This window comes from Oncorhynchus clarkii, chromosome 28, assembly GCF_045791955.1.
Source record: "Oncorhynchus clarkii lewisi isolate Uvic-CL-2024 chromosome 28, UVic_Ocla_1.0, whole genome shotgun sequence".
Taxonomy (NCBI): Eukaryota; Metazoa; Chordata; class Actinopteri; order Salmoniformes; family Salmonidae; genus Oncorhynchus; species Oncorhynchus clarkii.
The window spans coordinates 47,858,927-47,873,630 of record NC_092174.1 but is presented as its reverse complement, the minus strand read 5'-3'; the positions used below and the strand labels follow the sequence as shown (position 1 = coordinate 47,873,630).

The 14,704-nt window shown below is 42.9% G+C and overlaps 1 protein-coding gene across 1 annotated transcript in view; it reads left to right on the top strand.

Annotated features, from left to right (window-relative positions):
• Positions 1-280: 280 nt before the first annotated feature.
• The window catches only part of LOC139387415 (ST6 (alpha-N-acetyl-neuraminyl-2,3-beta-galactosyl-1,3)-N-acetylgalactosaminide alpha-2,6-sialyltransferase 5a), a 38,459-nt gene continuing 24,035 nt past the window's right edge, over positions 281-14,704 (top strand). The window contains exons 1-2 of the mRNA XM_071133568.1: positions 281-595; positions 10,952-11,176. Coding sequence (XP_070989669.1) covers positions 593-595; positions 10,952-11,176 — 228 coding nt within the window. The 5' untranslated portion in view covers positions 281-592. The remainder of the gene's footprint in view (positions 596-10,951; positions 11,177-14,704) is intronic.

Sequence of the window (14,704 nt, the reverse complement as noted above, 5' to 3'; positions counted from 1 at the left end):
TCTGCACACTGATGTCAATATACCCGGCAGGGAGATAATTATTCTCCTTCATTAATTGGAATAAGTCAATGTGTCATTCAAACAGCTGTACAAGTCATTCAGAGCTACGGACAACCAGCACGCATCCAAAGTGAAATATCTAGGATCCGACACAACGGCCGTTTCAGTTCAGCACCATGGATTGAATAAACCACTGTTGCTCGCACTTGCGTGGTTATTGTGGAGCTGCTCTGTATTCCAGTGTCCTTATTGGTTACAGAGAGGAACCTGTCGTTGCTTTCTACCTTCAGACCCGAAACGCTGTGAGCTTTAAGACCATGCTGTACTCCAACAGGCAACATCTGTCCTCTACACTGTGTATCGCGCTTGGCTTCAGGTCCGTTTCTACACAGTCGGTGATCTGACACATACAGCGCTGCTAGAGAAAGGAGACATCCCCAACACAGCACCATATTGATGACAGAGTGAGAGTGATGGGATGCAAGGAGAAGATATTATCCTGCTGCTGTTCTATAGAAACGGACCGATAGCATGAGGAAAACTGGAGCTACGAGTGCACACTACAACAAATAAGACGGAGAGGTGCTGCAAAATGGTAGGATATTGTTGAACTCGACATCATGGTCGGATCTTGTTGAACTCGACATCATGGTCGGATCTTGTTGAACTAGACACCATGGTAGGATCTTGTTGAACTAGACATCATGGTCAGATCTTGTTGAACTAGACACCATGGTAAGATCTAGTTGAACTTGACACCATGGTAAGATATTTTGAACTAGACACCATGGTAAGATCTTGTTGAACTAGACACCATGGTAGGATCTTGTTGAACTAGACACCATGGTAGGATCTTGTTGAACTAGACACCATGGTAGGATCTTGTTGAACTAGTCACCATAGTAGGATATTGTTGAACTAGACACCATGGTAGGATCTTGTTGAACTAGTCACCATGGTAGGATCTTGTTGAACTAGACACCATGGTAGGATCTTGTTGAACTAGTCACCATGGTAGGATGTTGTTGAACTATTATTGTCATGTCTATTCTTAGGCTAGAACTGTCTGTCTGCACAACTGAATAGAACTGTCTGTCTGCACATCTGAATGTAACTGTCTGCCTGCACAACTGAATAGAACTGTCTGTCTGCACAACTGAATAGAACAGTCTGTCTGCACATCTGAATAGAACTGTCTGTCTGCACATCTGAATAGAACTGTATGTCTGCACAACTGAATAGAACAGTCTGTCTGCACATCTGAATAGAACTGTATGTCTGCACAACTGAATAAAACTTTCTGTCTGCACATCTGAATATAACTGTCTGTCTGCACAACTGAATAGAACTGTCTGTCTGCACAGCTGAATAGAACTGTCTGTCTGCACATCTGAATATAACTGTCTTTCTGCACAACTGAATGGAACTGTCTGTCTGCACATCTGAATATAACTGTCAGTCTGCACAACTGAATAGAACTGTCTGTCTGCACGGCTGAATAGAACTGTCTGTCTGCACATCTGAATATAACTGTCTGTCTGCACAACTGAATAGAACTGTCTGTCTGCACAGCTGAATAGAACTGTCTGTCTGCACATCTGAATAGAACTGTCTGTCTGCACAACTGAATATAACTGTCTGTCTGCACATCTGAATATAACTGTCTGTCTGCACAACTGAATAGAGCTGTCTGTCTGCACAACTGAATAGAACTGTCTGTCTGCACATTTGAATAGAACTGTCTGTCTGCACAACTGAATAGAACTGTCTGTCTGCACAGCTGAATAGAACTGTCTGTCTGCACAGCTGAATATAACTGTCTATCTGCACAACTGAATGGAACTGTCTGTCTGCACATCTGAATATAACTGTCAGTCTGCACAACTGAATATAACTGTCTGTCTGCACGGCTGAATAGAACTGTCTGTCTGCACAACTGAATAGAACTGTCTGTCTGCACAGCTGAATAGAACTGTCTGTCTGCACATCTGAATAGAACTGTCTGTCTGCACAACTGAATATAACTGTCCGTCTGCACATCTGAATATAACTGTCTGTCTGCACAACTGAATAGAACTGTCTGTCTGCACAACTGAATAGAACTGTCTGTCTGCACAGCTGAATAGAACTGTCTGTCTGCACATCTGAATAGAACTGTCTGTCTGCGCATCTGAATTATTGTTTTCTCTACAGTATTGCATGTTGTAGTCACTGTAATGCTGTTCAATCTACTGTAGCTTAGCCTAGTGTTCAGTATCTGTAGCCTTGTGTTCAGTATCTGTAGCCTTGTGTTCAGTATCTGTAGCCTTGTGTTCAGTATCTGTAGCCTAGTGTTCAGTATCTGTAGTCTAGTGTTCAGTATCTGTAGTCTAGTGTTCAGTATCTGTAGCCTAGTGTTCAGTATCTGTAGTCTAGTGTTCAGTATCTGTAGCCTAGTGTTCAGTATCTGTAGCCTAGTGTTCAGTACCTGTAGTGTCTGTAGTCTAGTGTTCAGTATCTGTAGTGTATGTTGCCTAGTGTTCAGTATCTGTAGTCTCGTGTTCAGTATCTGTAGTCTAATGTTCAGTATCTGTAGTCTAGTGTTCAGTATCTGTAGTGTGTGTTGCCTAGTGTTCAGTATCTGTAGTCTCGTGTTCAGTATCTGTAGTCTAGTGTTCAGTATCTGTAGTCTAGTGTTCAGTGTCTGTAGTCTAGTGTTCAGTATCTGTAGTGTCTGTAGTCTAGTGTTCAGTATCTGTAGTCTAGTGTTCAGTATCTGTAGTCTAGTGTTCAGTATATGTAGCCTAGTGTTCAGTATCTGTAGTCTAGTGTTCAGTATCTGTAGCCTAGTGTTCAGTATCTGTAGCCTAGTGTTCAGTATCTGTAGTCTAGTGTTCAGTATCTGTAGTCTAGTGTTCAGTATCTGTAGCCTAGTGTTCAGTATCTGTAGTCTAGTGTTCAGTATCTGTAGTCTAGTGTTCAGTATCTGTAGTCTAGTGTTCAGTATCTGTAGTCTAGTGTTCAGTATCTGTAGCCTAGTGTTCAGTATCTGTAGCCTAGTGTTCAGTATATGTAGTGTTTGTAGCCTAGTGTTCAGTATCTGTAGTCTAGTGTTCAGTATCTGTAGTCTAGTGTTCAGTATCTGTAGCCTAGTGTTCAGTATCTGTAGCCTAGTGTTCAGTATCTGTAGTCTAGTGTCCAGTATCTGTAGCCTAGTGTTCAGTATCTGTAGCCTAGTGTTCAGTATCTGTAGCTTTGTGTTTAGTATCTGTAGCCTTGTGTTCAGTATCTGTAGCCTAGTGTTCAGTATCTGTAGTCTAGTGTTCAGTATCTGTAGTCTAGTGTTCAGTATCTGTAGTCTAGTGTTCAGTATTCATAGCCTAGTGTTCAGTATCTGTAGTCTAGTGTTCAGTATCTGTAGCCTAGTGTTCCGTATCTGTAGTCTAGTGTTCAGTATCTGTAGTCTAGTGTTCAGTATTCATAGCCTAGTGTTCAGTATCTGTAGTCTAGTGTTCAGTATCTGTAGTCTAGTGTTCAGTATTCATAGCCTAGTGTTCAGTATCTGTAGTCTAGTGTTCAGTATCTGTAGCCTAGTGTTCAGTATCTGTAGCCTAGTGTTCCGTATCTGTAGTCTAGTGTTCAGTATCTGTAGTCTAGTGTTCAGTATTCATAGCCTAGTGTTCAGTGTCTGTAGTCTAGTGTTCAGTATTCATAGCCTAGTGTTCAGTGTCTGTAGTCTAGTGTTCAGTATTCATAGCCTAGTATTCACTAGCTGTTCTCAGCTGAGAAGGAGATTACACAAAGCTATGAACAATAGACATCCAGCTGTGTGGATGGATTTATGATTTATTAAAAAATATGTTACCTTGAAATGTATTATATTTCTTAGAAACCATGACGACCTGTTTTTCTTGCCAATACTGAATACTTGCTCTTTGTGTAATTAATGTAGGAAAGGACATGAAGCAACGTCATCTACTGTAAAGTGTGTGCAGGTTATTTTCCTTTATGGGGAAACGGCTCATTGTGTTTTGGAGGCATGGAGGAATTATTGACACGCATTTTTAGAGCCCTATAGTGTTTATCTTGATGTTCTAGGCTAGTGTAGTCTATAGTGTTTATCTTGACGTTCTGGGCTAGTGTATCCTACAGAAATAGAATCACATTTTATTCTAGAATTAGTTTGGATTACATTCTAGAATCTCATATTCCTACATATTCCATCAATGATATTTAAACATTTCTTTCACATTTACCTTTTATTGTGGACAATATCACTCCGAAAACAAACTATGGTCTCTGAGGATTAGGAGACAAAGAACAATCGGACAATGTGTAAAAGAGCCAGGTTTCTTTCTTTCTTTAGCAGCAGAGACGTATTTCTTGAGATTACTTGAGTCCCTATGGGGACAACAATGCCCAAATTGCAGCCTATTCCCTACATAGTGCACTACTTTTGACTGGGCTCTAGTAAAAAGAAGTGCACTTGTGCGCCATGTAGCCTAGGGGTTAGAGAGGTGAGCCAGAAACTGCAATTCGAATCCCGGGTTTGAAGGGGACAATCTGTCAGGAAGTGAGCTGGCCAGTACAAAAAAAACATGACAAATTTCAGTTTCAGATTTGAAATTGCGTTTTCACGTGTTGACACCACCTGAGGAGAATAACATGTTTCACCTCAAAATCAGACATGCAGTTTCACGTGTGAAAAACATTCACGTGAAAATCTACATGTCAGAAAACTCCAACTGTGAAAATCTCACTTTCACATGTTGGGGTTGCAGATTCACATGTGGCGTTGCAGATTCACATGTTGGGGTTGCAGATTCACATGTTGGGGTTGCAGATTCACATGTGGCGTTGCAGATTCACATGTTGGGGTTGCAGATTCACATGTTGGGGTTGCAGATTCACATGTTGGGGTTGCAGATTCACATGTGGAGTTGCAGATTCACATGTGGAGTTGCAGATTCACATGTTGGGGTTGCAGATTCACATGTTGGGGTTGCAGATTCACATGTTGGGGTTGCAGATTCACATGTGGAGTTGCAGATTCACATGTTGGGGTTGCAGATTCACATGTGGAGTTGCAGATTCACATGTGGAGTTGCAGATTCACATGTGGAGTTGCAGATTCACATGTTGGGGTTGCAGATTCACATGTGGAGTTGCAGATTCACATGTTGGGGTTGCAGATTCACATGTTGGGGTTGCAGATTCACATGTGGAGTTGCAGATTCACATGTGGAGTTGCAGATTCACATGTTGGGGTTGCAGATTCACATGTGGGGTTGCAGATTCACATGTGGAGTTGCAGATTCACATGTGGAGTTGCAGATTCACATGTTGGGGTTGCAGATTCACATGTTGGGGTTGAAAACGTGTTATTATTTTCCTCACGTGTGAAAAGATGGTGTCTACATGTTGCAGTAGCAGTGTTTCCACCGGTGGAATTAAGGTGACCACATTTAAAATAATGATTTTGCAGGACATTCACAAAAAACAGAGGACAAACAAAAACAATCAGGCGCAGGTTAATGGATGGCGTTTAAATGGCGTAGTTCTGCTGTCTGAAGGTCACTTCCTGTCAAAGGGGCAATCTGCAGTTGATACATCAATTTTTGCACTTATAAATTAATGATATGTACCCTTTGATTCTCAAAGATTATAACGTATGAATGTCTCACGAGTTCAACTGCGGTACCCCATCAGACCAACAAACAAGCTTGTTTTACTCCAATGTTTGTAAACAAAAATAAATGTAAACAACCACTATATATCCTCAAAACAGGTTTAAAATGTATGATTTCAATATCATGGATGGTCAGTCCTTGCATCCATAGCTCTGTCTATGAATTTGAGAGTGGTTGCATTTCTCCAGCCCATCCTTCAGGTTTTTACTGAAACTGTGGCGGGGAGTTCACTTTGTTAGTGTTTCAATTAAGGATTTCCCCTTTAAACACCTGTAATAGAGTCCTAGTGTTATTATATGGTGCAATGCTCTAAAAATAATTATATGGAAAGCAAAACATCATCCCAAAAGTTTTTATAAAAAAACTAAATATTGCAAAGAAATCATTTCTAAATGCGAGAACAAACGAATTGTCAATGGATGCAAAAAAATTGTGTTCAGGGAAATGTTTTTTTTTTATGATAACATGATTAAATAAAACGTATCATTCTTTCTTGCAATTTACCCTATCTCTGGTTATGTTACCCTGGCCTTTACTATCTCTGGTTATGTTACCCTGGCCTTTACTATCTCTGGCTATGTTACCCTGGCCTTTAATATCTCTGGTTATGTTACCCTGGCCTTTACTATCTCTGGTTATGTTACCCTGGCCTTTACTATCTCTGGTTATGTTACCCTGGCCTTTACTATCTCTGGTTATGTTACCCTGGCCTTTACTATCTCTGGTTATGTTACCCTGGCCTTTACTCTCTCTGGTTATGTTACCCTGGCCTTTACTATCTCTGGTTATGTTACCCTGGCCTTTACTATCTCTGGCTATGTTACCCTGGCCTTTAATATCTCTGGTTATGTTACCCTGGCCTTTAATATCTCTGGTTATGTTACCCTGGCCTTTACTATCTCTGGCTATGTTACCCTGGCCTTTAATATCTCTGGTTATGTTACCCTGGCCTTTACTATCTCTGGTTATGTTACCCTGGCCTTTAATATCTCTGGTTATGTTACCCTGGCCTTTAATATCTCTGGTTATGTTACCCTGGCCTTTACTATCTCTGGTTATGTTACCCTGGCCTTTACTATCTCTGGTTATGTTACCCTGGCCTTTACTATCTCTGGTTATGTTACCCTGGCCTTTACTATCTCTGGCTATGTTACCCTGGCCTTTACTATCTCTGGTTATGTTACCCTGGCCTTTACTATCTCTGGTTATGTTACCCTGGCCTTTACTATCTCTGGTTATATTACCCTGGCCTTTACTATCTCTGGTTATGTTACCCTGGCCTTTACTATCTCTGGTTATGTTACCCTGGCCTTTAATATCTCTGGTTATATTACCCTGGCCTTTAATATCTCTGGTTATGTTACCCTGGCCTTTACTATCTCTGGTTATGTTACCCTGGCCTTTACTATCTCTGGTTATGTTACCCTGGCCTTTACTATCTCTGGTTATGTTACCCTGGCCTTTACTATCTCTGGTTATGTTACCCTGGCCTTTAATATCTCTGGTTATGTTACCCTGGCCTTTAATATCTCTGGTTATGTTACCCTGGCCTTTACTATCTCTGGTTATGTTACCCTGGCCTTTAATATCTCTGGTTATGTTACCCTGGCCTTTAATATCTCTGGTTATGTTACCCTGGCCTTTACTATCTCTGGTTATGTTACCCTGGCCTTTACTATCTCTGGTTATGTTACCCTGGCCTTTAATATCTCTGGTTATGTTACCCTGGCCTTTACTATCTCTGGTTATGTTACCCTGGCCTTTAATATCTCTGGTTATGTTACCCTGGCCTTTAATATCTCTGGCTATGTTACCCTGGCCTTTACTATCTCTGGTTATGTTACCCTGGCCTTTAATATCTCTGGTTATGTTACCCTGGCCTTTAATATCTCTGGTTATGTTACCCTGGCCTTTACTATCTCTGGTTATGTTACCCTGGCCTTTAATATCTCTGGTTATGTTACCCTGGCCTTTAATATCTCTGGTTATGTTACCCTGGCCTTTACTATCTCTGGTTATGTTACCCTGGCCTTTAATATCTCTGGTTATGTTACCCTGGCCTTTAATATCTCTGGTTATGTTACCCTGGCCTTTACTATCTCTGGCTATGTTACCCTGGCCTTTACTATCTCTGGTTATGTTACCCTGGTCTTTAATATCTCTGGTTATGTTACCCTGGCCTTTACTATCTCTGGTTATGTTACCCTGGCCTTTAATATCTCTGGTTATGTTACCCTGGCCTTTAATATCTCTGGTTATGTTACCCTGGCCTTTACTATCTCTGGTTATGTTACCCTGGCCTTTACTATCTCTGGTTATGTTACCCTGGCCTTTACTATCTCTGGTTATGTTACCCTGGCCTTTAATATCTCTGGTTATGTTACCCTGGCCTTTACTATCTCTGGTTATGTTACCCTGGCCTTTACTATCTCTGGTTATGTTACCCTGGCCTTTAATATCTCTGGTTATGTTACCCTGGCCTTTAATATCTCTGGTTATGTTACCCTGGACTTTACTATCTCTGGTTATGTTACCCTGGCCTTTAATATCTCTGGTTATGTTACCCTGGCCTTTAATATCTCTGGTTATGTTACCCTGGCCTTTACTATCTCTGGTTATGTTACCCTGGCCTTTACTATCTCTGGCTATGTTACCCTGGCCTTTAATATCTCTGGTTATATTACCCTGGCCTTTACTATCTCTGGTTATGTTACCCTGGCCTTTAATATCTCTGGTTATGTTACCCTGGCCTTTAATATCTCTGGTTATGTTACCCTGGCCTTTACTATCTCTGGTTATGTTACCCTGGCCTTTACTATCTCTGGCTATGTTACCCTGGCCTTTAATATCTCTGGTTATATTACCCTGGCCTTTACTATCTCTGGTTATGTTACCCTGGCCTTTACTATCTCTGGTTATGTTACCCTGGCCTTTACTATCTCTGGTTATGTTGCCCTGGCCTTTACTATCTCTGGCTATGTTACCCTGGCCTTTACTATCTCTGGTTATGTTACCCTGGCCTTTAATATCTCTGGTTATGTTACCCTGGCCTTTACTATCTCTGGTTATGTTACCCTGGCCTTTACTATCTCTGGTTATGTTACCCTGGCCTTTACTATCTCTGGTTATATTACCCTGGCCTTTACTATCTCTGGTTATGTTACCCTGGCCTTTACTATCTCTGGCTATGTTACCCTGGCCTTTACTATCTCTGGCTATGTTACCCTGGCCTTTACTATCTCTGGTTATGTTACCCTGGCCTTTACTATCTCTGGTTATGTTACCCTGGCCTTTAATATCTCTGGTTATATTACCCTGGCCTTTACTATCTCTGGTTATGTTACCCTGGCCTTTACTATCTCTGGTTATGTTACCCTGGCCTTTACTATCTCTGGTTATGTTACCCTGGTCTTTAATATCTCTGGTTATGTTACCCTGGCCTTTACTATCTCTGGCTATGTTACCCTGGCCTTTAATATCTCTGGTTATATTACCCTGGCCTTTACTATCTCTGGTTATGTTACCCTGGCCTTTACTATCTCTGGTTATGTTACCCTGGCCTTTACTATCTCTGGTTATATTACCCTGGCCTTTAATATCTCTGGCTATGTTACCCTGGCCTTTACTATCTCTGGTTATGTTACCCTGGCCTTTACTATCTCTGGTTATGTTACCCTGGCCTTTACTATCTCTGGTTATGTTACCCTGGCCTTTACTATCTCTGGTTATGTTACCCTGGCCTTTACTCTCTCTGGCTATGTTACCCTGGCCTTTACTATCTCTGGTTATGTTACCCTGGCCTTTACTATCTCTGGTTATGTTGCCCTGGTCTTTAATATCTCTGGTTATGTTGCCCTGGCCTTTAATATCTCTGGCTATGTTACCCTGGCCTTTACTATCTCTGGTTATGTTACCCTGGCCTTTAATATCTCTGGTTATGTTACCCTGGCCTTTAATATCTCTGGTTATGTTACCCTGGCCTTTACTATCTCTGGTTATGTTACCCTGGCCTTTACTATCTCTGATTATGTTACCCTGGTCCCGTGATTTTTTCCTCCGTGTTTTTTGTTGTAATGCGCCAACTGGAGGGTGGCTGGTATCATAGATGCCCTTTCCTGGTGTTGTGCCCTTGAGCAAGGCAGAAACCAGATGCCCCAGTGTGGCGACCCTCCGTACCACTCCAAAGCCAGGATATGTATGGGTATTTTTGGGTTAAAAGAGGAAGTCACATTTCAGGTTGCCCAATAAAGTGATCCTAATCTCTTAATGTTAATATGGGACAACACTCAGCATGAGGTTTCAATCACGGAATAGTTAGTGGACTGTAATCTGGGTAATTTGTCAACATCTCACTCTCTCTGTCCTCTGTCTCTCTCTCTCTGTCCTCTCTCTCTCTCTCTCTCTCTCTCTCTCTCTCTCTGTCCTCTCTCTCTCTCTCTCTCTCTCTCCTCTCTTTCTATCTCTTTCTCTCTGTCTCTCTCTCTCTCGCCTCTTTTTCTATCTCTCTCTCTCTCTCTCTCTCTCTCTCTCTCTCTCTCTCTCTCTCTCTCTCGCTCTCTCTCTCTCCTCTCTTTCTATCTCTCTCTACTCTCTCTCTCTCTCTTTCTCTCTCTCTCTCTCTCTCTCTCTCTCTCTCTCTCTCACTCCCCCCTCTCTCTCTCCTCCTCCTCTCTCTCTCCTCTCTCGCTCCTCTCTCTCTCCATTCTCTCCCTCTCTCTCTCTCTCTCTCTCTCTCTCTCTCTCTCTCTCTCTCTCTCTCTCTCTCTCTCTCTCTCTCTCTCTCTCTCTCTCTCTCCTCTCTCGCTCCTCTCTCTCTCTCTCCTCTCTCGCTCCTCTCTCTCTCCTCTCTCTCCTCTCTCTCTCCTCTCTCGCTCCTCTCTCTCTCCATTCTCTCCTCTCTCTCTCTCCTCTCTCTCTCTCCTCTCTCTCTCTCTCCCCTCTCGCTCCTCTCTCTCTCCTCTCTCTCTCCTCTCTCTCTCTCTCCTCTCTCGCTCCTCTCTCTCTCCTCTCTCTCCTCTCTCTCTCCTCTCTCGCTCCTCTCTCTCTCCATTCTCTCCTCTCTCTCTCTCCTCTCTCTCTCTCCTCTCTCTCTCTCTCCTCTCTCGCTCCTCTCTCTCTCCTCTCTCTCCTCTCTCTCTCCTCTCTCGCTCCTCTCTCTCCATTCTCTCCTCTCCTCTCTCTCCTCTCTCTCTCCTCTCTCCATTCTCTCCTCTCTCCCTCTCTCTCTCTGTCCTCTCTCTCTCTCCATTCTCTCCTCTCTCTCTGTGTGTTTGTTCCCTCAGCGCCATGGGTTATCTTTACTCCTCGTCATAACTCTGTGTGGCAGCCTGTTCTTAATCTACCACGCTGGTTTCCATGGTACCACCAACGCGGCCGCGGCGGAGAGGTCCAGAGATGGGAGTGATGTAGCAAGAAGAAGATGGCAGACTGAGCAGCAGCAGACCACCAGTACCCCACCTCCTCACCCTACAGTCCTACAGGGATACAGCGGTATCATCGACCACAAGGTAGGCACAGGTGGCCTTTTCATTTTTTCTAAATTGATGTCTCTTGTCCTCCTGTATTTTGGTTTTCTCTTCCGCTCTTCCTCCCTCTCCTGCTCTCTAACTACTGTGAGGATGTACAGGTGGCAAGACAGCATGATTTCATTTCCCCTCTTAACTGTCTAAGAATCTTTTCTGCTAAAGAAATCACCTCTCTCTCTCTCTCTCTCTCTCTCTCTCTCTTTTCATTCTCTCTCAACCCTCTCTCCTCTCTCTCTCACTCCCCCCCCTCTCTCTCTCTCTCTCTTTCATTCTCTCTCTCGCTCTCTCTCTCACTCCCCCCTCTCTCTCTCTCTCTCTCTCCTCTCTCTCTCACTCCCCCCTCTCTCTCTCTCTCTCACTCCCCCTCTCTCTCTCACTCCCCCCTCTCTCTCTCTCTCTCTCTCTCTCTCTCTCTCTCTCTCTCTCAATTCAAGGGGCTTTATTGGCATGGAAAACATATGTTAACATTGTCAAAGCAAGTGAAATAGATAAACAAAAGTGAAATAAACAATAACAAATAAACAGTTTACACTACACTCACAAGTTCCAAAGGAATAGACACATTTCAAATGTCATATTATGTCTATATAAAGTGTTGTAACGATGTGCGAATAGATCAAGTGCAAAAGGTCAAATAAATAAGCATAAATATGGGTTGTATTTACAATGGTGTTTGTTCTTCACTGGTTGCCCTTTTCTTGTGGCAACAGGTCACACATCTTGCTGCTATGATGGCACACTGTGGTATTTCACCCAGTAGATATGGGAGATAATCGAAATTGGGTTTGTTTTCCATTTTTTTGTGTATCTGTGTAATCTGAGGGAAATATGTGTCTCTAATATGGTCATACATTTGGCAGGAGGTTAGGAAGTACAGCTCAGTTTCCACCTCATTTTGTGGGCAGTGTGCCTATAGCCTGTCTTGAGAGCCATGTCTGCCTACGGCGGCCTTTTTAAATAGCAAGGCTATGCTCACTGAGTCTGTACATAGTCAAAGCTTTCCTTAAATTTGGGTCAGTCACAGTGGTCAGGTATTCTGCCACTGTGTACTCTCTGTTTAGGGTCAGTCACAGTGGTCAGGTATTCTGCCGCTGTGTACTCTCTGTTTAGGGTCAGTCACAGTGGTCAGGTATTCTGCCACTGTGTACTCTCTGTTTAGGGTCAGTCACAGTGGTCAGGTATTCTGCCGCTGTGTACTCTCTGTTTAGGGTCAGTCACAGTGGTCAGGTATTCTGCCACTGTGTACTCTCTGTTTAGGGTCAGTCACAGTGGTCAGGTATTCTGCCGCTGTGTACTCTCTGTTTAGGGTCAGTCACAGTGGTCAGGTATTCTGCCACTGTGTACTCTCTGTTTGGGGCCAAATAACATTCTAGTTTGCTCTGTTTCTTTGTTAATTCTTTCCAAATGTGTCAAGTAATTATCTTTTTGTTTTCTCATGATTTGGTTGGGTATAATTGTGCTGCTGTCCTGGGGCTCTGTAGGGTGTGTTTGTGTTTGTGAACAGAGCCCCAGGACCAGCAGAGCTTGCTTAAGGGACTCTTCACCAGGTTCATCTCTCTGTATAGGTGGTGGCTTTGTTATGGAAGGTTTGGGAATCGCTTCCTTTTAGGTGGTTGTAGAGTTTATTTGCTGAATTTTGATAATTAGTGGGTATCGGCCAAATTCTGCTCTGCATGCATTATTTGGTGTTCTACGTTGTACACATAGGATATTTTTGCAGAATTCTGCGTGCAGAGTCTCAATTTGGTGTTTGTCCCATTTTGTGAAGTCTTGGTTGGTGAGCGGACCCCAGACCTCACAACCATAAAGGGCAATGGGTTCTATAACTGATTCAAGTATTTTTTGCCAGATCCTAATTGGTATGTTGAATTTGATGTTCCTTTTGATGGCGTAGAAGGCCCTTCTTGCCTTGTCTCTCAGATCGTTCTCAGCTTTGTGGAAGTTACCTGTGGAGCTGATGTATGTTTAAGCAGGTAGGAATAGTTATTTTTTTATATTTAAAAAAATAAAAAATCACCTTTATTTAACCTTTATCATCTAAGTGAGTCTCAGAAATGGCTAATACAGTATTTAACAATTATTTTTTAATTTTTTAAATGTCATCTTTATTTAACCAGGTAGGCTAGTTGAGAACAAGTTCTCATTTACAACTGCGACCTGGCCAAGATTAAGCAAAGCAGTGTGACACAAACAACAACACAGAGTTACACATGGAATAAACAAACGTACAGTCAATAACACAATAGGAAAGTCTATATACAGCATGTGCATATGAGGTAAGATAAGGGAGGTAAGGCAATAAATAGGCCATGGTGGCGAAATAATTACAATTTCGCAATTAATCACTGGAGTGATAGATGTGCAGAAGATAAATGTGCAAGTAGAGATACTGGGGTGCAAAGGAGCAAGATAAATAAATACAGTATGGGGATGAGGTAAATTGGATGGGCTATTTACAGATGGGCTATGTACAGGTGCAGTGATCTGTGAACTGTTCTGACAGCTGATGCTTAAAGCTAGTGAGGGAGATATGAGTCTCCAGCTTCAGAGATTGTTGCAGTTCGTTCCAGTCATTGGCAGCAGAAAACTGGAAGGAAAGGTGGGTAAAGGTAGGAATTGGCTTTGGGGATGACCAGTGAGATATACCTGGTGGAGCGCATACTACGGGTGGGTGTTGCTATGGTGACCAGTGAACTGAGATAAGGCGGAGCTTTACCTAGCAGAGACTTGTAGATGACCTGGAGCCAGTGGGTTTGGCGACGAATATGTAGCGAGGGCCAGAGACAGCATACAGGTCGCAGTGGTGGGTAGTGTATGGGGCTTTGGTGACAAAACGGATGGCACTGTGATAGACTGCATCCAATTCGCTGAGTAGCTTGTTGGAAGCTATTTTGTAAAGGACATCGCTGAAGTCGAGGATTGGTAGGATAGTCAGTTTTACGAGGGTATGTTTGGCAGCATGGGTGGAGGAGGCTTTGTTGGGCAGGCGGGTAGCGATTGGTTGAAGAGCATGCATTTAGTTTTACTTGCATTTAAGAGCAGTTGGAGGCCATGGAAGGAGAGTTGTATGGCATTGAAGCTCGTCTGGAGGTTAGTTAACACAGTGCCCAAGGAGGGGCCAGAAGTATACAGAATGGTGTCGTCTGTGTAGAGGTGGATCACAGAATCACCCGCAGCAAGAGCAACATCATTAATGTATACAGAGAAGAGAGTTGACCCGAGAATTGAACCCTGTGGCACCCCATAGAGACTGCCAGAGGTCCGGACAACAGTCCCTCCAATTTAACACACTGAACTCTATCTGAGAAGTAGTTGGTGAACCAGGAGAGGCAATAATTTGAGAAACCAAAGCTGTTGAGTCTGCCGATAAGAACATGGTGATTGACAGAGTCGAAAGCCTTGGCCAGGTCGATGAATACGGCTGCACAGTGTTGTCTCTTATCGATGGCAGTTATGATATCATTTAGGACCTTCAGCGTGGCTGAGGTGCACCCATGACCAGCTCGGAAA